Here is a 26523-nt window from a genome sequence, read left to right on the forward strand (position 1 = left end):
TCCGACCCTTTCATTCTGCAGTAAAATGAAGCACAGAAAGTGGAAGTGACATTCCAAGGTCACACAGAGACCGAGCTGGGATTGAAACTACGCTCCTTTGAATATTTTTCCTTGGGCTGATCTTGATTTTGAAAGCATTATTTCTGGTTGGAAATTGCTCCAGTTCTAAATGAAGATTTTTTAAAAACCTGACCTTTTCTGAAACACACAAAGGGAAAGGGGGAAAATCCAGCACATCTTAGGTGTTGAGGGACAGGGTTGGTTGGAGTTTTGTGTTAAAGGATGATCTTAACTTCATGCAACTTAACAAAACTGGGTCCACTTAACCTTGAAATCAGTTCACTCTTTATTTTCTTTGATGACCCAAAGGCAGTTAGAGGTTTTAATCTTACCCCACTGCCCCATTATAAAATTTGAGTATGGCTCTGAGGTTATAAAATGACATTCATTGGTCTGAAGGAAAGGCTTTCTGAGGAAGGCACATGGAGCTAGACTAACTTTGGTTTAGGCTTCTGGGGTTTGTGGTGATCCTCTCTGAAGGACACCATCAGCACTTGGGGCCGAGCAGGCTGTCCAGTGGGTCTGGTCATAGTGATGAACTTTCAAGTTCAATCTGTAGCACCACTGCTTCCTCCTACACCTATTACAAATGTGGGTAATTAAAACAGTCACGAATGACCCTGATTGCATATTAGCGACATGGGCAGAAAAGTTCTGCATTCATTTATGATTACGTTTGCAAATCACACGGTTGATCAAAATTTCCCAAGGCATTCAATATTCTTCTAAACGTCATCCTGGCAAATCACAGCTTCCTTGTCCCCTTTTATAGACCCGTGCTCTGCAGACACGCTTCCTGCGCCACAGAAGTCCAGTGGAGCCCGAGAAGACTCCCCAAGAGACATTCTCTTCAGACTCGCAGACACCAGGGCTTACAGTCTTCTGGCACTCCAGTGACAGCCTGGGAAGGAAGGACACAGTACTCAGCACCACCGTCTTCCAAGAGAGCGTGGCACCCCCTCCCACCACTGCCAACCACCATTGCCAAGATCAAACTCCATTCTGCTGCCCTAGCCTTTGGGGATGTCCCCAGGAGTGCCCCCCCCTCGCTTTTTTTGTTTTTAATTTAATTTTTATTTATTTCTCTCCTCTCCCCTCCTCCCCCCACCCCCCAGTTGTCTGCTCTCTGTCCATTAGATGTGTGTTCTTCTGTAACTGCTTCTATCCTTATCAGTGGCACCGGGAATCTGTGTTTCTTTTGTTGCGTCATCTTGCTGTGTCAGCTCTCTGTGTGGGCGGCGCCATTCCTGGGCAGGCTGCACTTTCTTTCGCACTGGGCAGCTCTCCTTACGGGGCGCACTCCTTACGCATGGGACTCCCCTACGTGGGGGACACCCTTGCGTGGCACGGCACTCCTTGTGTGCATCAGCGCTGCACATGGGAAGCTCCACACGGGTCAAGGAGGCCCAGGGTTTGAACTGTGGACCTCCCATGTGGTAGGCAGACACCCTATTCATTGGGCCAAGTCAGCTTCCCAGGAGTGGGCCCCTTAATTTCCTGGTCACTCATTTATCATTTGCTTATTCCTTGGGACAGGCATCATGACTGGCTCTGGGGAGACTGGTGAGGAACCTCCTGCCTTCATGGTGCTCACAGTCCTTAAGAACCATTCGCTGCTTGTGTGAGGCCATTGCAGGGATTCTAAGTCACCAGTGTGTTGTAACACATAAAGGCGGCTTGGGTTAGACTCTTTGTTGTAGGGCTGGGGCTTCAGAAGTGCTCTTTAAGTGATGGTATCAGAGGGTGTGCAACCTCTGTAAGCTTCTCAGGGTCACGCAGCACCTCTCCTCTCAGGGAAATGGGGTTGGGGTAACTGTCAGCTCTGGAGGTCCCAGTGGGAAGGCTGCAGGCTGTGGGAAGGCTGCTGCAGAGCTGCGTACCTCCTCATCACCGGGAGTTCAGCACATGCTCTGTTGGTTCTCACTCCAAAGCTGAAGCTCCAGTGGACCTGATGGGTAGACTTACTGGTGACCCATACAACTCCCTCTCCCTCAGTGCTGAGTTCTGGGATGGCAGATTTTCCTGCCCCATGGGGGCTCACCTGGACCCTCCCCATCCCTGTAACACTTTGGGATCTGGAGCACCCACTTAGCCTATAAACCCAACGACCTCTCAAATTTCAGGTATCAGGAAGAGCCCAGTTCTTCCTGTTGCAAAAAGCAATTGGAGAGCTGTGCATTCAGCACTCACTTCAGTGCAACCAGAGACTGGGCTGGACGAAGCTGTCTTAGCATGGCCTCTTGCTAGGAATTGTCCCTAAAAGTACCACATGTGGGTTTCCCAAAGTGCTTCTGATGACCACGGATCTCCTCTGTGCTCTCCTGACATAACCCTTCCAAGGTAGCAGTTGGTCACGATATAAAGCATCTCTTTTCCTAAAAGGGTGCCAAGTCCTCAAGGACACCTACATGTCATCAGGATGCACATGGCACGTGGCCATCATGGAACAAAGGTGGTCCATCTAATGAATTAATTCCTCTTTTTTCCGCCATCTCCAAAGTATCTCAAGCAGTGTTTTTAGCAAAGAAATGTCTCAAAAAGCAGCTTGCATTAAGATTAGGCTCTTCTGGAGCACTCTGAAATCTCTGGGTGGTGGTCAGGCACCACACAGCCCTCCCAGCCACCAGCCACAGCTGTAAGGTCTCTAATTACGCTCCCACAAGGTGGAGCGGATACCTCACGCCACCCAACAAAGGGTGGCCGCGGACACAGAGCGCCCCGTCGAGAGCGCCTCCCCTCACCCCCTCCTCTCTGTGAGCCTCACCCCACCCAGACCACGCGGCTGTCTCAGCAACATACCAAGGTGGTGAACTTGTCCACGCAGGCGTTGCGGATCTTCTCTGGGGTGGCAGGGCTGTCTAGACGGAAAAGCTCGTTCATATTATAAGTCCCGTGCTGAGCGCGAGCTGCCCGGATGGCGTCCTTGATGGCAAAGAAGATGGAGGCAGCCAGGAAGAGGGGCGGCTCCCCGACGGCCTGAACAGACAGAGCAGACGGGGACCAGGTGAGGGCTGCCTCCACACCAGCGCATGGAGGGGAGCCGGGAGGCCAGGGTGGGGTGACGCCAGAGAAGGTGCTGCAGGGACAACACCAAGGAAGGAGGGAAGGGCTGAGAGCCGCCCCTCTAGAAAGTGGCCCCCACTGGCCTGTTTCCTTGAACTCTTACTACATGGTTTTCTCTGATGACACTGTGCAAATATCATACACTAAGAGTATATTAAATGATAATATTATAAAGTCAAAAATGTCTGTCTGCCCCGTTTTAACCCCTCCCTCACTGGTAATAGCCTAAGGAAACAATCCACCTGCAATTCTGCACTAACATTCACAGGCACCATAATTATCTTTACAGCAGCTACTGGAATTATAGCCACAGTGGCCAACAGGAATTAAAAACATGTTTGAGCAGAGGTTGTTTTATTTTCCCCCAAAACGTAGCCTAGAGACCACTCATATCAGTATCACTGGGGACACTGGTTAAAAATGCAGGTTCCAGGGCCTACACCAGACCTACTAAATCAAACCTTCTAGGGGTAGGCCCACAGAGCTGCATGTTTATCGTGTCCTCCAGGGCTTCCACACCTAGAAAAGTGGGAGAGCCAATGGCAAGAAATTGTAATGCGTCCCAGACATCATAGTCAAGCGAACAAGATGTGTTTGATAAGGGGTTATACATCTTCTCCCTTAGACCTAGGACTGTATCGATCCATTAAATTAATTTCCGACCATTTTTCCTACTTATGTGGGGGAGAGAAGGAACAGAGGGCGATTATTCACGGCCCTCGGGCCCGCCGGCCAAGGCGTGGGGCTGGTAAGTGGGTGTGGACAGACGTTCTGCCGCAGCTGCAGTGCAGCTGACAAGCCACCAGCAGGGGCCACGGAGATGCTGCGGCTGTAAAACCTGCTCGGAGGGCCACGCCTCGGGGCACAACTGAGGTCCGGGTGGAGGTGTGGGTTGACCCGCAGGGTTAGGTTAAGCAGTCCTGAGACCACCCAAAGACCTGGCTTCAGACCCCCCAAGTGCTGGGGCAGGGCTGCCCGCCGCCCACTGCCCTTGCCAAGGCCGGTGCCACGCCCTCTTCTCTCTCCATGAGGAGCCCCTTGAAGACCCATGGGTGGGTGCCAGGCCCTCCCTCACCCCCGCGGCCTCCCGAGCGCAGGGGACAGGAGCACAGACCTTGGATGAGTAGATGGCTTTCTGGTTGGGGCAGTTGCGGAGGAGCGACACGTGGAACTCGATGGGGATGCTGCCGAAGGCGGGGATCTTGTAGGTGCTGGGCCCGCGGGTGTGCAGGCTGCCCTCGGGGGAGTAGTGCAGCTCCTCCATGGTGAAGAGGCCGAGGCCCTGCACGAACCCCCCTTCCACCTGCGGGCGACAGACACCGTGGCTGCAGGGCGCCTCCCTTCTCCCTGGGGATGGGTGCTGCTTCCCACAACGAAGCCTCACCTCGAGGGGGGCCTGGAAAGGAGCTAGAAACAGCCCTCCAGCTGCCCCAGCCCCGAGACAGCCTATCGGCCTTCACCGCATGGACACAGGCAGACCAGAGGCCTCAGCACAGAAGGGGCCGGCGACTCTAGGGGGGTCACACAGTGCCACAAGCCAGATGGAGATGCCCCTCCCGGTTGGCCACTGTGGAAACGGTGCCCCAAAGCTGAGACACGGGTCCACAGGCCCTCAGGGTCCACAGCCCCTCCTCTGCCGGGTGAGAGTGCAGCCATTCAGGCAGTCCCGGAGGGCATCAACTTCCGGGGTAGCAGATTCTGAGCTCCCGGTCCTCCCTGCACCTCACAGCCCCATCCGGGCTCCAGCCACCCTGCACCAATCTGCACACCTGCTCTCCTGGCCCCACAGCTCAGAAGAGGGACAGGTGGCACCTCCGCAGCTGAAGACATGCTCTGGAGGCACCACACATTATCATCTTTGCAACCCCCAGGGCTGGCACGGTGCCTGCACACAGTAGGTGCTCCACAAACGGTCATTTAATGAATGAATGCACAGATCAATTCAAGACCAGGTTTCTGTGTACTCAGTAATTGGCCATTTTTAAGAAATGCCATGAACATTTTCTACCCAATGCTCAGGACTTGAATTCTTGATTTCTTTCTCTGTCTTCTCCTGTTTCATCGAGATGCCCAATAATCTCCTCTTGTCTCAAAGTGATTTTCTTTGGGCCGTCCTCTACTGCTCCTGCTCTAATGTGTGTCTTTTGCCCCCAGTGCCCTCCGCTGCCCCATCCTTTTTGGCATGTACTTCCATTAGTACAGAAGGTGTCCTGGATGGAAGAGGACTGAGGAGCAAAAAAGCTATTCAGACCTCAGACCCTACAGCATTGGCATCAATGCTAAATTTAATTTTCATTCCACACTGTGCTCCCTCTCAAACTACGTGGGCATGCGTGTGCACATACGCACATCCAAGGTGTTTCCCATTCATCATCTTTTTCTCTGGTGTGAGTGCCTTTCCCACATTAATCCGTATTCATTTGTCTTCTGCCTTGAGAGCTGGGCAGGCTCTCATCGCTCTCAATCACACCCAGTACCGTGCCCAAGCGTGCTTTGAACCTACTTTGGACAACATGCTATGGCTGGTGATCCTGGGAGGGGGCTTATCCAGGGCCAAGTCCACCACCACCCTGCCCCCCCAAATCTTACCTGCCCGATATCAATGGCGGGGTTCAGACTGGAACCGACGTCCATGACAATGTCCGTGCGGAGGTTCTAAATTTTGAGAGGAGAGGGATGTGTGAAATGAGACGGGTCTTGGTGACTCTTAGGCAGTGAGTGCAAATACAGATAGTATTTTCACTAGGGCATTGCACAAGTGCCAATCCAAATAGGACTTTCCCACGAGTGCTCTGGACACACTCGGCCAGGAGCACCAACATCCCCCTGGTCTCTGCTCTCATTGTCACTGCTGAAGCTTTAGCTCTTTGCAGCTGGAAAAGGGATGGGAAGTGACAGTGCTCTCTCTGTTAGCTGGAATAATTGCGCATGTTCTCAGGTGAGGAGGAATGGCCGCTTCCCAGGGTCTGAGTAGATCACAAAAGGCCGGGGTCAGCCCATGGGCCAAATCCAGCCTCCACCTGGGTTTTGAATGGTCTGTGAGCTAACAATTGTGTTCACATTGTTAAATGGCTGGAAAAATAAAAAATAAGAAGAATATTTCATCACATGTGAAAATTATTTGAAATTCAGATTTCAGTGTCTGCAGACAACGTTTTATTTGAACACAAATTCATTTGAATGAGTTTGAAACAAACTCATTTGTTTCCTTCCTGTCCGTGGCTGCTTCTGTGCTACAGAGGTCGAGTTGTCATTGAGACAGAGACAGATAACCTGGAAAGCCCAAAGTATTTACTCTCTAGCCCTTTATGAAACAGGGTGCTGATCTCTGACATAAGGAACAATTCCCCAATAAGAAATTTTGTCTCTATCAGCCCCTAGTATTGCAATTCAGTTGTTCCTCTGCTCTTTTACCTTCTCAGGACTTAAGTTTTGCAGCCTTCTTACCTTATGATCCCCTGTTAAACAGTCTATTTCCACTTCGGAGCAAGCCACCCCGTAGCTGAAGTAGTGGAAGGCCTTTCCTGAGTTTGTCTCAAAGCTGTAGTTAAGGTCAGGTGTGCTGGGGCAGAAAAGAGGAAATATTGCAAGGTATGTCACTGAATAACTCCCCCACATACACACACATGCATGTGCACAGCCTGCCCTACCACGTTTTAGAAACCCAAAGGCTTAATTTTTTTCATTCTGCTCTTCTCCAGCAGAGTCCATGTGCTCTGAATATGTTGACTCTGCGAATAAAACCCTGGTATCTAGAGAGTTCCACCTGCAGTCTCTGCTAACTTTGCCAGTGGCCTTAGAGGAACCACTCGGTAGAGCAGGGCTTAGACTCGGCATGCTGGTCTCTACACAGGATGAGAGCGGTGGCAGCTGTGCCTGCGCTCACAGAGGACCTGAAAGTCACCCTCTAAAGAATCCACCGAATTCAAATCCAAGGGCTTCAGAACCAATGGTACTGCCTGCTGCGGCTCCCCAGCTGTTCTCCCAAATTCACCTGCCTTCGCAGCTGCTCGCCTTTCTCAAGGAGAAAGTTAGCAAGACTCTATCTCACATCAGCCTGGCAGCCTCTTGCCTGCCCTGCTCCCAACCTACTGCCCCTTTGGAATCTCAACAAGTGATCTGAGGAAAATGTCATTTAATAGAGGCAGATGATCTCATATATTGTTGGAGATTTGGGACCGAAGGGTATTGGGAATGAAAGAAAGAGAAAAAGGAGAGTGAAAGGGGGGGGGGGGAGGGGGGGGTGAGAGAAGGCGGGGGGGTGAGAGAGGGAGGGGGGAGGGGGGTAGAGAGAGAGAGAGAGAGAGAGAGAGAGAGAGAGAGAGAGAGAGAGAGAGAGAGAGAGAAAGAAAGAAAGAAAGAAAGAAAGAAAGAAAGAAAGAAAGAAAGAAAGAAAGAAAGAAAGAAAGAAAGAAAGAAAGAAAGAAAGAAAGAAAGAAAGAAAGAAAAAGAAAAGAAAGAGAACGAGAGAGCTGGGATCAGGGGGTCTGCGTGTAGAGACTCATCAGACAACTTTACTGTTTACAAGGGGCTCTCTATATACCCCGTCTATTGGACAAGCAGCAACATGTAGTCTACATGACAACAAGCAGCAACACGCAGTTAACTATTAGCATTACTAAGGAACTCAAAAAATCTTATCTCAAGGTACAAAGTCTATGTGTTCTATTTACTACAAAAGGTAAGTGCTCATCTTTTCTTCCAGCCTTTAACAGCTTCATCCTATTTGCCAGGAACTCTTTTTTTGTTTGTTTGTTTGTTTGCAATTGTTTATTTGGAGAAACAGATGAGTGCACACATCAAATAAATCTGAAACATACAAAACAAGGCAAAACCTTTTAGGGCAGAAGTGTAATGCTGGAATAATTTTAATTACTGCATTCCTTAGGTTGCAAGCATAGCCATGGAGACAGCACATCTCTACTTGTGAGACCACTGTGCCTCAGTTTCCAACAATATATTTTTCTATTTCAATCCTAACCACCTTATATGACTCCAATTTTTCATGAGTCATATGCCTGCCTGCACATGCACACCACATGTATGTGTGTATTCATACACCCAGAGTTCAGGGTACACTGTATCTATTTTATTCTACATACCACACAGAAATAACCAGATGGTGTGGCCAGAATATGCCATGAAATCACAAGAACACAGGGCTGAGAGGAAAGGCTTCTCCCATGAGCAAGTATTACCTCCTCTGGCCTCTAACTTCACCATGTTCATTGGGGTCCTATCTTTACACAACCCCAGTTTTATTTTTTATTTTTTAATAGGTTTTATTTTATTTTATTTTAGATTTATTTATTTATTATTTATTAATTTATTTATTTCTCTCCCCTTACCACCCCCCCCCCCCAGTTGTCTGCTCTCTGTGTCCATTCACTGTGTGTTCTTCTGGGACCACTTCTATCCTTATCAGCGGCACCGGGAATCTGTGATTCTTTTTGTTGTGTCATCTTGTTGTGTCAGCTCTCCGTGTATGTGGCACCACTCCTGGGCAGGCTGCACTTTCCTTCGTGCTGGGCAGCTCTCCTTACGGGGCGCACTCCTTGCGCATGGGACTCCCCTACATGAGGGACATCCCTGCGTGGCACGGCACTCCTTGCGTGCATCAGCACTGCACATGGGCCAGCTCCACACGGGTCAAGGAGGCCCGAGGTTTGGACTGTGGACCTATTCTGCTTCCCCAACCCCAGTTTTAGTAGCACCAAAAATGGAAGAGGAACTTGTCAGAAACTCTGCATTAGTTTGTGTTCATATAGATCAGATATTACATAACCGAGGAAACATTGGCAAAATGTTTCTTTGCTTTATACACATATTAAGCAAAGAGTGTACATGCATACATATACACACCATCACACAAGATCTTTTAAAGCAAACATTGAACTATTTTCCAAATCTAGAGATTTGTGAAAGAAAAGCTCCTAGTTAAACTTCCCAGAAAAAGTGAAAACATTATGACTGACAGCAAATATGATCTTATCTTTTTACAATTTCTAAGTCAGAAGGGCAGGAACTCTGTCTATACCTGCTGCTACTAAAGTTTAAAGATGCAGAAGGTTAAGTTTTCTTTTCTAAGTCTCACCTCAAAAGCTTCACTATCTTCTGCACTTTGCAACTAGACCGCATGCCCTAGACCATCCTCTCATTCTTTGGAAGGAAAGCCTCCATAAAGAAATCCAACGCATCACACATGAGGAGCACATGGCTAGCAGCGATGCTGTGCCCAGAAGGCTGCACCCCGTTCTTGTAGGACACTCTGACAGAGGGGTGGTGGGTGATTGCCCCAGGAAGTCATAATGAGGAAACAGGCTCAGAGAGAACACGGCTTCCCCCAAAGTACACTTCAAGAGCACTACTAGGATGCGGCTCTTCCAACACATCTCACACATCTGCCTCCTTGGCGGGTGGTTTGGTAACATCCCATATTCTAGAGCATCATTAAACTGAAATGAGCGGGGGTCCTTTGAAGAAAGAAGAGTTTTGGCAGAACCTCTCTGCCTGAGCACAGGCTGACCACAAGTTTTCCCGCCTCTAGATGAGGCCACCGAGAAGAGCGACACACTTACCTGTAAAACCCAGTGGCGGACAAGCTCACTGAGTTCTCGTAGGCGGCTTTGACCTGAGGAGAGGAAATGCCATCAGGAAGGCACAAAGCTCGTGGACAGCAGTGCTTCCAAAAACCCTGGCCCGCCCCTCTAAGCCCGCAGAGCTCGTCCTCCTCGCGGCAAGCCCACACGCGCTCTTCCTGGTGACTCTCACTTTTGCACTCTGCCTCCCGTTCTCCCTGGCACCACTGGCACCAGGTCCTCATCCTCTGAAGCCCGGGGTCATACAGGAGCCTCTAGCCGGTCCTCCTGCCGCAAGGAGCCCTCCACCCATCGGGTGATCCAGCCTACACCCTGCAGCCAGAGTGATGATCATCAGCTCACCACAGAGCCTGCGTCACCCTCTACTCTAGAGTGTTCGATGACTCCCACTGCATGTAGAGCAAATGCCTAATGGTAAGGATCCCGGTGTTCTCTCCAGCTTGCTCTAGCACACCCAGGCAGCCCGGAGTGTTCATTCTCTCCCGCCCCTTCCCGAGCCCTGCACCTCCATCTCTATGGTTCCACCTGCCTGGAATGGCCCATTCCTACTCTTCACCTGTCTACATTTGTTTCTTCCCTCAAAGACCAGCTCAAGCTTGCCTCTCCAATCGCCTCTCCAATTGCCTCTCCAATTGCCTCTCCCTGGTGATTGCTCCAACTCTTGTCATTATAAAAACACCTTCTATATTGTTTATTTGATATTAAAATGTTAACCTTGTGTTATATTTCCCCATTAATAAATCCATCCATCCATCCATTCTATTATCTCTTTAGGCTTTTTGGTATGCACAGAACTAGCTCAATGTTAAGATTTAATCTGTGATTGATATAATTCACATCATTCTCAATGTCAAATACTAATCTCTTCGCTATGTACTGGATGTACTGAGCATGTCACATGTATTATCTTACTTAATACTCACTGCAACCCTATAAGACAGATACTACCATTATCTTCCTTTTACAGACAAATTAAAGCATAGAAAATAATCTATGTATACATATACTATCTATACTATATCCATATTTATCTATATCTGCATGCATACATGCATGTCTGTGGGGGAGGGGTTGTAGCTTTTTTCTCAGGACAGAACAGACTGAGGAAACTTGATGCCTGTCATCTCCTGATCATACCATGATGATAATGGCTTTTATTGTGGTTATCTGCTCACAAGGAACACTGGACCCCATGGCTGGTAGTTGACAACCAAACTCAGGTTATCAGATCAGGCACTAGTAAAGAGTTGTAAAGGCTGTTGTTGAAAATACTCACACTGCCTGACAAATCCACACTAAAACCAAGCTAGCATTCACCTGGTCTTCAGGCATGTGACAGCCACAGGTGTGGGAAGTGAAGAGGTCCTGTGAGGCCTATTAAGATGAGGAGGTCTTGGAGAAACAGCTTGTTTTCTTGGACTCTATTGAGGGACATTTGTACTATCTGAGCCAGTTCACATTCAGACATCTTTCATGCATTACTATCGTGCCCAGTTACAGTTCCCACTTCCACCAGCTGGGGATGGAGTTGCAGAGCCACCATCGCTAGTTCTGCTCATTGGAGGAGCTGGGAGTTTCCTAACTTGGAGAGAATTCCTTGCAGCCTCCCTCTGAGGGTTTCTGACATGCAGGCCTCAGATCTAGAAATCAGAGACTCAGGCCCATTCTTACTATGAGTAATAGTATCATAGTACTCATATAAGATCTTGGGTACTGGCTTTTCCTGCTCCCCCACAGATGCAACCTCAGTGGACCCAGACTTGAGAGCTGGGCAAGGAGAGAGGCTGCTAGAGGCGGCCTTCAGAGAGTTAGAGGCTTGAAGAAAACCAGGTCATCGAGGCTACCAGACCAGGCCCGAGTGAGCCCACACTTCACAGCGAGGCAGGTTCAGGCATCACTCTCCTTCTCCCAGGCTCGGGCAGCCAACACCACAATTCCCATAGGACTGTGAGGATCCTAGCTCAAACATTTTCCTCAAGTGAATTCTCTCAGCTGTGAATGAATGGAGAAGAAGGTCCAGCAAGGTTGAACATTTACTCAAAGACTGTACATGGCCCAAGTTCCACAGAGGCTGGTCTCATTTCTTTTGTGGCTAGACTATTATCTCCTGGGATAGAGGCCCTGCTATTAGTCTCCCTTTCATTTTCAAAGGTAACTTAGATCAGCTCAGACTTACCCATTCTTCCCAGGATCCATGGGGATTCTTCTTCTTGATGGGTTTCAGGCGTTCCAGGATGGTCTCACAAGCCTTCTAAAGAAACACCACCCCACAGACCCATGAATCCTCTGCATTCCATGGCCCAGGAGGCCACCTCCATGCAATGCTGTGCCCAGGGTGCTACTCAAACATTCTTGCCACCCTCCTAAACCACAGTTTAGGGTGGAAAACAGGGCCGCCAACAGGGCCACCTCTGGCCTCTGTTTGGTGAGGACTTGATGACCCAGTTCTTAGGCTGATGGAGGACAAAAATGTTTGCCAGACCCCCAGGGAGGAACCTCCTCCCATCAAATTCCCCTGTTTGAGTACAACTAAGAAGAAGCAAGTGGGTTCAACCGGGCAGGAGCCACAATCAAATCTCCATTTCCGTGCATTTTCTAGTGGCCAGTTTTAATCCCAGGGAGAATAACTTCCCAGAAACCCTCCCACTCTCCCACTAACACTCCAGCTTTCTCCCCCTCCCTCCTGTGTTCATCCTTCCTGGCCTGATGGAAGTCTTATGGTTCTTGGGGCCTCTCTTCTCACTTGGAGTTTATAGGAACAGTGTCTTCTTGATAAGAGAGCTGAAGGGGTGGCTGAAGCCAAAGAGCCTGCCAGGCCCATCCCAGCTGCTGCCGCCCTGGGGGATCTTGTAGGCTCCAAGCCCTGGACAGGCTCCCATGGGCTCCTTACCACGACAGCCTGCCCATTGAGGTCGGTGCTGACAGAGGCGGCCGTCGGGGAGGCATTGGGCACAGTGTTGGTGCTCGTCTCGCTGATGTGGATCTTGGAAGTGGGAATATCCAGAGCTCTGCTGGCCACCTGTGAAAGAGAAGACGCAGCCCTCCAGCGAAGGTGTTTGCACAGTGCCTGGCTGTCCTCTCCCCAGGGAAGGATTTATGGTCACCATGATGGGGAGAAAAACAATCTGGTAAGATCGAATCCTGTTGAGACTGGGATGTTCTCACATCTGGCCAGTTTTGAAGCAGAAATTTACAGAGATGCTGGGTTGGATAAAAATTTCATAAACCTAATGGTGATGAACAGTGACTTTTTAAGCCAACCATGGTCTTTTTTTTCCATCCAACTTGGCCAGCCCCATGAGCCAAAGAGATGCGCCAACTACTCCTGCTCCATCGTCCTAGCTCTGCTATGCAATCTCTTTGTGGGTGGTGAACTGGCTTCTTTGCACACTGCACACGCCAACCTTCACACAGTCATAGGGGCCCAGGACATCAGTAATGGGAGTGACCTAAGAGAGTATCTTCATCTCTTTATACAGATGAGGAAATCGAGGTCAAGATGGAGAGGAGACATGCCCAGAGGCCAGGCCCCCTTCAGCTTCTGAATGGCCCACTGCTCAATTTCTCGCAGCATCTTCCCCTATGCCCCAGTGCCCAATAGGTCTCCCACTGCCCCCCGGCCCCTCCAGGAACTCTGGCCACTCACCTGGACCATCTTGGTGTGGAGGCCCTGGCCCATCTCAGTGCCCCCATGGGTCAGGAGTACGGAGCCATCTGTGTACACATGTACTAGGGCTCCTGCCTAAGGGGAGAGAAAGATGTCAGGCTCAAGAGTCAGCAAGTCCATCTCGGCTTCAAGCTGGGGACCGAGGGAACTGGAGCCCAGGAAAAAGGCAACCAGCAGCAACATTTTGGATAGAAGCCACAAATAAGCATTATGGCAGTATAAATCTTGTGGTTTAATTATATAGCCCTTCAGTACTTTGCAAAGTGTTTGCTTGTCTTTCTCTTTCTTCTTCCTCCCTCCCTCCCTTCCTTTCTTTCATCTTTCATCCTCAGAGGAATGTAAGTCAAATACCTTTATTCTCTCTATGCAGATGAAGATAAAGAATTGGAAAGGCAAAGTAAACTGTCCCTAGGCCCACACTCAGGAAGAATAAGAACTAGAGGTTGACCCCAAGTCACCAAGCCCCACGCTGTTTCACCATCTTGTGATGTATTGGAGAAATAGGAACACGCGGCTCAACATTCATTTAAATAGCAAAGTGCTCCTTAGTTAGCTGTTACCAGTGATGATAGGATTTTCCTTGTAAGACTATAAATGGGGAAAATGGGAACCCAGTCCAATGGAGACTGACAATATTATAAAAACAATTACCTGATTCAGAAAAAAAAGTGTGAAGCTTATTCCAAACTTGGTGGGAATTATGCACAATCCTCTCTTTTTCCAGCAATTCTGCCTAGGAAAAAAGGAACATTCTCTGAGACTCTTCACTACCATCTTTATGTCAGATTGGATGTATTTTATGTCAACATCTTTGTATCAAATCAGAAGGGGGAATCCCCAATAGTCACTGTCACAACTGAGCAGTGCTCTAGTAGTGTAGGCAGAAATCAGAAAGGCAGGAATTGGAGTCTGGTCCTCCTGTGCAGCCAGAGCAGGGCCCATCTCTCGAAATACCGACTCAAAAACACCAGCACTTTCTTTTCTGAGCAAAATTCAGATAGAATCCAAGTGCCCTGGTGATTTTCCAACCATCATCATCCAAGGGAGGAGTTGAGGCTTGCCGGTGGTCATGATGCCTTCTCTGTACTTTCTAACCCATTGTCAGAGGAGCTGACAGAACTACCCCACTTTACAGAAACTGGGGCCCAGGGAAATGGAGGAGATGCCAAGATCAAGTTTAGAGATTCATGGCAGAGCCAGGTGTATGACTGATAGACCACGACTCTCCGTGTAGGCTGGGAGCATGCCTGCCCCCAGGCTGAAAATCATTACAGGATGTCTAAGATGTGGCTATGAATGAGGTAGAAAATTCCACAGCTTCGTAATTTCTCCATTAAATTATTAGCTTCCTATTTTGGGTTCAGGAAAAGGGGCTGCCGAATATGGAACCCAAGTGTGCACTTCCCCCTTCCCGGTGCCTACTTGTTGAAATTCTCGACCTCACTCCTCCGAGCTTGATACTGAGAGTTGGCCAGGCATTCCTCCCAGCACCTGGACAAGGTGAATCCCTCGAGCTTCTGGTTGAAGTGCGTCACGTCTCCTTCTTTGTACATATTCTTCCTCCGCACCTTCCCAAGGAGAGAGGCACCAAGAGCTTGTTGTTGACAAGTGATCAGAGGGGGCATGTGACCTAAAGTGAAGCTACCAGCTCCGGTACAGCACCTGCCCCTCTTCTGCCCCCATGGGAGATGCTCCCAGTACAAAGCCACTCTCCCCAAAGTAGACTAACCCACTCGGACCTGTGCCTCCAGATTGCCAGCTTACTTCCTCTGCAGGCAGCCCACAGGTCACTGCAACTTCGCTCATCCAATGCTCAGCAATGAACATCCCCTGGGGTCCCCCGAAACCCCGGAAGGCCGTGTTAGAGGCCAGGTTGGTCTTGCACAGCCGCCCAGTGCCCCGGATGTTGGGAATTTTATAGCAGTTGTCCATGTGAAATAGAGCTCGTTCCATTATCTGAAGCAGAGGAAACCAAAACGGAAAAGAACAGCACATTGAGTTCATTGTCGCCGTCAAAAAGGAACTTCAGAGGTTGCACCCATCCCTGCCCTTCCCAGCCCCACTGCCACTGTGCTAATCCAGGCCCAATTTATTCTCTGGGAGAATGCAACGCCCTCCTCACTGTATTCCTGGCTTTCAGTTCCTTCTCTCTAACTTATGCCACACACTACAAGATAAGGTCACATTTCAGGTCAAGAACTTGCTTTAAAATGACACTTATTATCTCCAGTGTAAAGTCCATATATCTTCAAGCATGGAATTTAAGACGCTTTATTATCTTGCTTCCATCCATCTTTGTAGCCTCTTTTCTAACTATGTTAGTCTCTCGCCTGAAATATGCCCCCTCCTTATCCACTTATTAAAATCCTATATACTTCTATGAGGAAGCACCCCGCCCCCCAGACCTTCTAATTAGGTTGGATCACCTGCCTCTAAAAAAAAAAAAAGGTTATTTTATTAATTCATTTTTAAATTCGTCTTCATTCTCATAAAGTTGTACTGTTTAAATATTTTTTTCTTTGTCTTTAGTTTTCAGAAATTTAATTATTATATGGCATGGATTTCCTTGGGACTATCCCGTTTAGGGATCACTAAGCATCTTGACTTTGCACACTTATGTCTCTTGACAAATTTGGGAAGTTTACAACCATCATTTCTTTGAGTACTTTTTAAACCCTGCTCTCTTTATCCTCTCCTTCTAGTATTCCAATGACAAAAGTGTTAAGTCATTTCTTATAGTCCCACAGGTCCCTCAGGCTTGATCATTTTGTCAGTCTATTTTTTTTTTTAGATTAGGTAGTTTCAACAATTGAACAAAAAATACAGAATCAGCAAGGGTATGGAAGCATTCAACACACCATCAACCAAGAGAATCTAGCTGACATTTGTAACACCCCACCTCCAGTAGGCAGAAAAATGATCCTCCAGAGATATATTCACCTCCTAATCCCAAAACCTGTGACTATTACCTCATATGGCAAAAATGTGATTAAGTTAAGGATCTTGAGAAGATGAACTTACTCTAGATTACCCATGTGGGCCCTAAATGCAATCACAGGTATCCTTGGGAGAGGCAGAGGGAGATAAGACTCAGACATGGAGGAGAGGGTGGTGTGAAGCCAGAAACAGGAGTGATGCCTCCACAAGCCAAGGATTGCCGCCAGTCACCAGAAGTTGGATGAGGAAAGAAATATGTTCTCTCCTAGAACACCCGAAGACAGAGAGGGATAATATATAATGATAGAAGGGTCAACCCCCCAAGAATATACAGCAATGTATGTACCAAACTGAACTGAAAAATACACGAAGCAAACACTGGTAAAACTGATAAAGCCAAGGAAGACAGTCCTGATGACTACTTGTTTTGACTTCTGGTCTCCAGAATATGAGCACACAGCCTTTGGATGTTTCAAGCCCCAGTGTGTGGTAATTTGTCATGGCAGCCACAGAAACTGGTATAACACCCAACAACAGCAAAATACCCGTTTTGTTTAAGCACCCATGGAGTATAAAACAAACCTCAACAAATTCAATGAATTGAAATTACTCAGACTATATTTTTCTACTAAAATGGAATCACACTAGACATCAGTAATGGAAAGGTAACAAGAGTATCTCCAAGCACTTGGAAGCCAAATAACACTCTTCTAAATAATACATGGCTCAAAGAGAAAGTTGCAAGGGAAATAAAAAATTACATGGAACTGAATGAAAATGAAAACATCACATCCCCCAATTTGTGGTACTCAGCTAAAGCAGTGCCGACCAGGAAATTTATGGTACTTAAATGCATCCATTAGCAAGAGGAAAAGTCTCAAATCAATAATCTAAGCTCCCACCTCAAGAACCCCTAGAGGAAGAAGAGTAAAATAAACCCAAAGTGAAGACAATAATAAATTTAAGAACAGAACTCACTGAAATCGAAAACAAAATCAAAAGAGAAAAATTAATGAAACAAAAAGTCAGTTCTTTGAAAAGACCAATAAAATCAACAAATCTCTAACAAGACTGACAGGAAAAATAGACAGAAAACCTAAATTACCAAGTTCTAGAAAGAGAGGATATCATAGGGATAATAAGGGATTACTACAAATAACTCTCTATATATATACTAGACTTACACGAAATGGACCAATGCCTCAAAATACACAAATTACCACAACTCATCTAATATGTCATAGATAATTTGAATAGCCTTGTAACTATTAAGGAAGTTAAATCCACAATTTTAAAACTCCCATAAAAGAAATCATGGGGCCCAGATGGTTTTCCTGGAGAATTCTACCAAACATCTAAAAGGAACTAACCCTGATTCTACACAACCCATTCCAGAAAATGAAACACACAGGAACACTTCCCAATTAACTTTATGAAGCTTTTATTACTCTAATACCAAAACCAGACATAGACAGTACAAAAAAAGAAAGCTACGGAATAATATCTCTCGTTAATAAAAAAGCTAAAAATCCTTAACAAAGTATTAGCAATTCAGCAATAAATAAAAATAATGGCGGCGGACTTGGCCCAGTGGTTAGGGCGTCCGTCTACCACATGGGAGGTCCGCAGTTCAAACCCCGGGCCTCCTTGACCCATTTTGAGCTGGCCCGTGCGCAGTGCTGATGCGCGCAAGGAGTGCCCTGCCATGCAGGGTTGTCCCCGCGTAGGGGAGCCCCACGCTTAAGGAGTGCGCTCCATAAGGAGAGCCGCCCAGTGCAAAAAAACGTGCAGCCTGCCCAGGAATGATGCCGCACACACGGAGAGCTGACACAACAAGATGATGCAACAAAAAGGAACACAGATTCCCGTGCCGCTGACAACAACAGAAGCAGACAAAGAAGACGCAACAAAAAGACACAGAGAACAGAAAACCGGAATGGGGGGGAAGGGGAGAGAAATAAATAAATAAATATTTTTAAAAAAAGAATTATTTCTAATAAATAAATAAATAAATAAAAATAATTATACACCATGACCAAATGAGATTTATTCCAGGGATGTTGGTGCATGCAGTGTTCATAAATCAGTCAATAAAATCCATCATAATAACAGGCTGTTGAGGGTTGAATTATGTCCACCACAAAAGGCAAGGTCACATTCCAACCCCTGGTCCTGTGGGCATGAACCCATTTATAAAAAGAGCTTTTAAAGATGTTATTAATTAAAGTGAGCCCAAACCAAATAAGGGTGGGCCTTAATCCAATATGGCTAAAGTCCTTATAAGCAAAGAAAATTGGACATGGAAGAAGAAGCCATGGAGAGCAGCCAGTAGCTAGAACCCAGCTAGTGGAACCCAGAAGAGATAGGAGAAGACACCACCACGTGGAATTGCTATGTGACAGAAAAGTCAAGGGCAAAGGATCAAGGGCAGCCAGCCCCAGAACGCCACAGTCTTCAAGAAGAAAGCATCACCTTCCTGACGCCTCAATTTTGGACTCCTAGCCTTAATGCTATGAGGCAGTAAATTCCTGTTTTTAATCTAATCCATTGCATGGTATTTATTTTAACCCCTGGTTAAGAACTCCTGCTCTAGAGACATCTAGACACTATAAGCTGGGCAGAAAATCTGGGGAATTCGTCACTTTGTCAGTGGGACTTGCTTTGTAATATATGCTGCCCAACGTAACAGAGTTAGACTCATTTATAATTTCCCTACACATGGTTCTTCTGTCATCTTTAATTTAAACCTATAATTAGCACTATACTTGTTAATTATGTGTCACAGAGACTTAAATCTTTGGTCTGTTCATATGCTGGTTGGGCCCTGAATCTCAGCAGAGTTGCAACACCTACTCTCCAGTTCATTGGACTTGCCCAGGACAACTAACAAAAGCTTAATGATGTACAAGGCCTATCACAAGAAACAGAGAGTATCTACAACTGCAAGCAACACAGTTCCATCCATCTGCCCCATGAGATCTAAGTCTCCTCTCACTCAGAAACAGAATGGGCATTAAAATCCCCAAATCCTCAAGATTGGGGAATGAACAGTGGACTAAAATAAAGTTATTAGTATTCTATTATAGACATTATTATTCTAGCAATGGAAGAACTTTATCAGTGATAAAAAGGTGGTGGCCCCCAGAGATTCTGAGGAGAGGAAGAGGGAAGAACAGGCGTAACATGGGGGCATTTTTGGGACATTGGAATTGTTCTGCATGACATTGCAATAACAGATACAGGCCATTATATATTTTGTCAAAACCTATAAAATTGTGTGGAGCAAAGTGTAAACTATAATGGAAAATATAGTCCATGGTCAGTAGCAATGCTTCAATGTGTGTACATCAATTATAACAAATGTACCACACTTATAAAAGATTTTGTGAATGCGGGAAAGTGTGGGAGGGGGGAGAGGTTGGGATATATGGGAATCCCCTATATTTTTGAAATAACATTTATGTAATCTAAAGCTCCTTTAAAAAAAAATGTTTAAGTCAACTGTGAATTTGGTTATAGGAAGATGGCAGAGTAGGGAGCTCCAGGACTCAGTCCTTCTACCAAAACAACTATTAAACAGGCAGGGACTGTCTGAAACAACTATTTTGAAACTCAAGAGGCCAGAAGAACACTGTACTGTATCCACAGCAGAGCAGGAAGAGGCTGATAAGTTACAGTAAAGAACTGTGAATTGCTCTCTCCATGCAGCAGCTCCTAAAGTTCATCCCCCACTCTCCAGGCAGGCAGCCTTGGGGCCCAGCCCCTGGTTAACTTGCTGGTGACAGAAAAGGAACTTGCTAGTGACAGAAAAGGATATAAAAATCCTCTTCCCCAAGACCAGGGGTGGGCAAGGCTGATTACAGTTTCTGATTAGCAACTTCAGAACATGGGGTGGCAGGGCACATTACATGTTCATGAATTGGAAAGCTAAATATCATTAAGATACCAATCCAAAGATTGGTAGGGAATGGGAGGAAGAGATGAGATGTGAAGGCGTTTTCGGGACTTGGAGTTGTTCTGGGTGATACTGTAGGGATAGTTACTGGACATTATATGTCCTCCCATGGCTCACTGGGTGGAACGTGGTAGAGTGTGGGCTATGATGTGGACCATTGACCATGAGGTGCAGCAGTGCTCAGAGGTGTATTCACCAAATGCAATGAATGTCTCATGACGATGGAGGAGATTGTTGTTATGGGGGGAGGAGTGGGGTGAGGGGGGTGGGGGGTATATGGGACCTCATATTTTTTTAATGTAATATTAAAAAAATAAAGACAAAAAAGAAGTACATGAATAATTATGTAATACCACACACACACACACACACAAAAGATACCAATCCTACCCAAAATAATTTATAGATTCAATGCAATCCCAATCAAAATTCCAACAATCTTCTCTGCAGAAATGGAAAAACCAATCATCAAATATATGGAAGGGTAAGGGGCCCCAAATAGCTAAAACCATCTTGAAAAATAAAAATGAAGTTAGCAGACTCATACTTATCATTCTTAAAACTTATTACAGAGCCACAGTAATCAGAAAAGAATGGTACAAAGATAGACATATAGACCAATGGAGTCAAACTGAGAGTTCAACAATCAACCCTTGCATTGATGACCAAATGATTTTTTACTCAAATGGGAAAGAATAGTCTCTTCAACAAGTGGTGCAGGTTAAACTGGATCTCCATTTGCAAAAAAATAAGAGAAACCCACCTCGCATCATATACAAAAATGAACCCCAAAATGGATCAAAGACCTAAATATTAGAGCCAGAACTCCTAAACTCCTATAAGGAAACGTAGAAAACATCTTCATGACCTTCTGTTAGGCAATGGTTTCTTAGCCTTTATACCCAAAGCATAAGCAACAAAAGAAAAAATAGACAAATGGTACCTCACCAAAATTAAAAACTTTTCCACCTCAAAGTATTTTATCATGAAAGTCAACCTATACAAAGGGAGAAAATACTGGGAAACCACTTATCTGATAATGGGTTAATATCCAGAATCTATTTTAAAGCCTTCAACTTAACAACAAAGACAAATAACTCAATTTTAAAATGCACAAAACATTGATTATATACTTTGGATAGAATAGCCAGAAACAGCAGCTATGCACAGTGGGGGAAGCATGGAGAGACTGAGAGGTGAGAAATTTTCTTGTTTGTTTCTTTATTTTTTTATTTATTTTTATTAATATTGAAATAATGAAAATGTTCTAATGATGATTGAAGTGATGAATGCACAACTATGTGATTATAGCAGATACCACTGATTGTACTCCTTGGAGGAATTGCATGCTTTATTAATATGTATCAATGAAATTATTTTGAAAAATGGACAAAAGAATTGAATAGATATATCTCCAAAGAAGATATACAAATGGCCAGAAAGCACATGGAAAGATGCTCAAGATCATTAGCGATCAGAGAAATGCAAATCAAAACCACCATGAGACACCATTTCAATCCATTAGAACTGCTGTTATTTTAAAAAATGGAAAATAGCAAGTGTTGGACGGGATGCAGAGAAGTAGGAACACTCACTCATTGCTGGTGACAATGTGAAATGTGCAGCCGTTGTGGAAGACAGTTTGGCAGTTCCTCAGAAAGCTAAGGATAGAACTACCATATGATCCATATGATATGTACCCAAAAGAATTGAAAGCAGGTACTCAAATAAATATTTGCACACCAATGTTCACAGCAGCATTATTCACAATTGCCAAACAATGGAAGCCATCCATGTGTCCATCAACTGATGAATGGATAAATAAAATGTGGAATATTATTCAGCAGTAAAAAAGAATGAAGTTCTGATTCAGGAGACAACATGGATGAACCTTGAAGACATGTTGAATGAAATAAGCCAGACATAAAAGGGCAAATATTGTATGATCTCACTGGTTTGAAACAATTAGAATAAGTATACTCATAGAATTAGAATCTAGAATACAGGTTACCGGGGGACGGGGTGGGGATAGGGAATGAAGTTAAGATTTAAAATGTATAGTGTTCCTGTTTGGAATGATGGAAATGTTTTGGTAATGGATGGTGGTGATGGTAACACAACATGGTGAATGCAACTAACAGCAGTGAAATACATGTCTGAATAGGACTAAAAGGGGAAATGTTAGAGTATATATATGATAGCAGAATAAAAAAATATGGAGCTACATTATACAAACAATGAACCTTAAGTTAAACCATGGACTTTACTTAATAAAACAATTACAAAAATTTGCTATCACCAATTGTGACGAATGTTCCACACCAATGAGGTGGTGGTATATGGGAATCCTGTATTTTATGCATGATTGTTGAGTAAACCCACACTTCTCTAATAAAGAAAAAAATGTGGCTATGAACAACAGCAACAAAAACAACAAAGTCAACTGTATTTCTATATTCATGCAACAAATACATAGACACAAATATTTGAAATGCAATACTATTTGCAATCATTGAAAATAAATGAAATACTTAAAACATTTATACAATGCTGATGTGTGTGTGTTTGCATATGTGCATGTGCACATATGCATTGATATACAATGTCACCTTAGTATACAAAGAGCTTTGCAACTAGTTTTGCTTCCTAGGCAAAATATCTTGGACAAGAAGGGTGGGTTTCCAATCACGATGTTACATGATCATCTCTGGGCTTCAGAGAGTAACTAAGGATAGAGAACCCAAAGGTGGGACTAGTTAGGAGGTGGTTCCAACAGTGTTGGGAAGCCTGGAGGAGGACTGTGCAGTGGTGGAGACTCTGCCCATGTGTGCAAAGTGGCTGTGGGACCTGCCATTGACCAGCCCACCCCACCCCACCCAGGAGGCAGGTCCTACTCACACTCTGAGAGAGATCCATGGTGTTCCCTGCATTGCTGTAGTGATCCACCTCCAGAGCCACGACCTTCCCAGTCTTCATGAAGCCAACCTGAGGAGAAGCAGACTGATTTCTCAACAGTTCCTGCTCTCCATCTATTTCTGACCTTCCCCCCCACCCCCACTTATGCTAACTAGAGGAGAGAGGAAGAAGAAATCCCACCAAAGATTTCATTGAGTAACAAGAAGGTGAACTTAAGGACCATGAGAACTCAACAGGTGGGGAGAGGAACTAACATCTCCCTGCTGACATCTTTGGTGAGGACGGTCCCACCATCTCTCCACACTCCTCCTCCCCTTTTCTAGGCTCAGCCTGTGTGGTTCTAAAGGAAGGGATGGAATGGGAAGGTAGAAAGGAGAAAGTTGCTCAAGATAGGGCAGATATGGGAAGGGTGTGGAAAGAGAAGCTAGGAAAGAAACTGGGGACTTCCCTCACAGCCTTTAGCCAGCAGACAATACAAGTTAGGCTTCACATGGCATAAAATGCTTTCACATCCATATGACATCATCAATGTCATCAAACCCTTTATAAGGGTCACAAGTGAGGAAACTGGACCCCACAAGATCACGGTATATCTGAGCCCATAAGAGTTTGAGAATAAGAGAAATATAATCTGCTTCTGGGAGTTAAATCTTGAAAGAAACTCAGATTAGGTCAAGGGGAGAGGTTCAAAACCAGCTTGTGGAGAGCGAGATCTCCCCAGTCTATAGAGCTAGACTGTGACCTGGAAGGCTATGTTAAAGTGAGGGGGAAAGAAGGATGAACTGGTCAGAACAGGGACTGGTCACTGATAGAAGCCTGGAAAAGGGATTTTCCCAGAGGGACACTTGGGCAGTTCCCAGCCCATGTGACAGATGTGACAGAGCAGCGCTGGGGTCTGCACTGACAACCTGTGCTCACCCAGGCCCCTGGGAAGTTTTGCTTCTCATTGTAAATTGACCAACTGGTCATTCCCTTTCTCACATGAGGCTGTGAACATGTAAACCAGCCCACTCTAAGTCTGCTTCAAATCGTATTTCTGAGCCTGCTGGCCAAACCCAGATTTGCACCACAGCAAATTCACAAACCAAATGCCACCCTGTGATGTTTCTTGGGAAGTGACTCCTACCCCAGCCTCCCCAGCAACTTCAAATAGAAATTTGAATTTCTCTTATTGCTATTTCTACTTTGAACTTCTCCAGATAGTTAAGCAAAGAATATATATGAGTATAGTCCTGGACCTTCATCCCCAGGATTCCTTTCCAGATGGCGCTGCCCACCGCCCCCAACATCCAGAACCTTGTATCGGGCCAAGAAGGGGTGTCTGCCACCGGTTATCAGCATGTCCTCATCACGATCCAGCATGCAGCGGACAGGGCGGCCAGTCCTGAGGGGGGTGCCAAGGGGGTTAGAAACCTCAGGACCTTCCACACAAACCCGGCCCTGTGAGTCTCAGGGATATAAACAGCAAGGAAGCCATCTTCTCCCACCTGTCACACTGAGCAGACACGACTAGAACGGGGCCAGCAGGTGAGGAAGGCCATGCTGCGTGCCCTGCCCTCGGGGAGCTCCCCTCCAGGGAGGGGGAGAGGACCAGATGCTGTGTCAAAACACAGAGAAGAAACAGGCAATGGCACTCTCACCCCTACGTCCCAGAGTTCTAAAAATGAGTGCTGAGAGAATTCAGAGCAGGGGAAACCACTTCACAAGGCAAAATCCAGAAAGACTTCCCAGCACTGACAGCCTTGTTCCGGGCCTTCTGGGAACTCACTTGTGTGCGGCCAAGGCCACTGCTGTGGACACCACAGTGCTTCGGGTCTCCTTCCCTCCAAAGCCTCCTCCCATTCTCTTCACTCGGACCAAAATCCGGTTTTCTGGAACCCCCAACATTTTTGCAACGAAGCTCTATGGACGAAAGAGGAAGCGCTCTCACTGAATGCATCACCTGGACTTACCTCAGGCTCCCGAGAGACAGCCCTATGAGGGGGGCGGGGGAGCGTAGTCAAAGAAGTCCAACATTCCTTGATTCTGAAGTCCACTCCCCCACACTCCCCCACCACAACACAGGATAGCCTTTGGATTAGTGGTTTGGGGTCTGGCACACATCGGTCACTGCAGACAGAAGTCGGTCCCTGGTTTTTCACTAGAGGGGCTAGCAGCTGATCCCGGCACACTTTCAGAGCCAACCCTCCTTCCATCTGACCAGGAGCTAGAGGGTCACATTACATGCAGGACTGAAATGGGGGCTCTTTGAGCTGCTGCACATAATCTGGGGGTCTCTGAGGCTATCACATAGTCTAATCCCTTCTTCTTACAGATGAGGAAACCGAAGCAGGGTATGATTTGACCAAGGTCGTGTGAATGACCTGGAATGATGATAGCTCGCCCTTATCAGGCTCCAGTCCAAGTATTAAATCTCATCTAATCCTTACAGCAACCCTTCCAGGCCCCGTTTTACTAATGAGGAAACTGAGGCCAAGAAAGGTCACGTGACAAGCCCTCAGTGGCACCAGCTCATTGGTGACAGGGTCTGGCTCCAGGACGGCTCCTTTGTCACTACCCTGAATCCCTGGCTGGGACAGGCCTAGCACCCCCTCCTTTCCTCCCACACTGCCTCTCCTGGCTGCCAGGAGCTCCCAGGTGCCCTTCCCAGCCCCGTGCACTGACCCGCAGGACACCCACCTGCGTCTTCATGGTGTTTTGTGTGGACACGAAGAGCTCCATCTCTCCCTCCTCGCCTTTCGGGACAGCAATGGTGCAGTGTGTCTCCAGGTAGAAGTGTTCTTGGCCGCCAATGTACAACTCGCCTGGGGAAGCAGCCAGGTGCCCCGCAGTGAGCCCGCAGCCACAGAGGGGGGCACAACTGCTTAAGGAGGGACTACACCGCCAGGCACCCTGGGCAGGAACCAGCAGGGTTCCCTGGCGGGTGTGGAAAAGGGTCTCAGCCATCTGGCAGCTGAGCTCCCCTCCCCAAAGAAACATAAACGCATCTGGTGCCGAGCTCTCTTCTCACTACATCCAGCAGGAATCAAGAATGTTTAAACTACCATTGGGAAAATTGGGAAAAGGTAAAGGAGAAATGAACAGATTTGATTAAAAGACTGAAAATACGGGCAATTTCAAAGAACTGAAGCTACCAGGCCTGTAGGAAAGTTGGCTTACTAGTGACTTAGCAATCCACAACAGTCAGACTAGAAAACAATTCCAAAGGGGTCTTGTCAGAAGCCTCATCCTGGGGTGACAGCCAAGGACCTATTGTCATAGGGTTAGAGAGAGAGAATGAGGGAGGGCAGGAGAGAGGAGAGCTGAGAGGAGAGGAAAGAGGAGGG

At 46.5% G+C, this 26523-nt stretch overlaps 1 protein-coding gene across 2 annotated transcripts in view; it reads right to left on the reverse strand.

Moving 5' to 3' along the window:
• Positions 1-322: 322 nt before the first annotated feature.
• The window catches only part of XDH (xanthine dehydrogenase), a 65132-nt gene continuing 38931 nt past the window's right edge, over positions 323-26523 (reverse strand). For both annotated transcript variants that reach the window (XM_004451079.5, XM_004451078.5), the window contains exons 21-36: positions 25877-26001; positions 24966-25099; positions 24494-24581; positions 23180-23266; positions 15154-15345; positions 14812-14957; positions 14041-14122; positions 13369-13464; positions 12613-12741; positions 11899-11973; positions 9702-9754; positions 6571-6685; positions 5713-5778; positions 4238-4426; positions 2860-3036; positions 323-961 (exon numbers count right to left, since the gene is read on the reverse strand). In XM_004451079.5, coding sequence (XP_004451136.2) covers positions 911-961; positions 2860-3036; positions 4238-4426; positions 5713-5778; positions 6571-6685; positions 9702-9754; positions 11899-11973; positions 12613-12741; positions 13369-13464; positions 14041-14122; positions 14812-14957; positions 15154-15345; positions 23180-23266; positions 24494-24581; positions 24966-25099; positions 25877-26001 — 1805 coding nt within the window. In that variant the 3' untranslated portion in view covers positions 323-910. The remainder of the gene's footprint in view (positions 962-2859; positions 3037-4237; positions 4427-5712; positions 5779-6570; positions 6686-9701; positions 9755-11898; positions 11974-12612; positions 12742-13368; positions 13465-14040; positions 14123-14811; positions 14958-15153; positions 15346-23179; positions 23267-24493; positions 24582-24965; positions 25100-25876; positions 26002-26523) is intronic.

Source organism: Dasypus novemcinctus, chromosome 17 (assembly GCF_030445035.2).
Source record: "Dasypus novemcinctus isolate mDasNov1 chromosome 17, mDasNov1.1.hap2, whole genome shotgun sequence".
Lineage (NCBI taxonomy): Eukaryota > Metazoa > Chordata > Mammalia > Cingulata > Dasypodidae > Dasypus > Dasypus novemcinctus.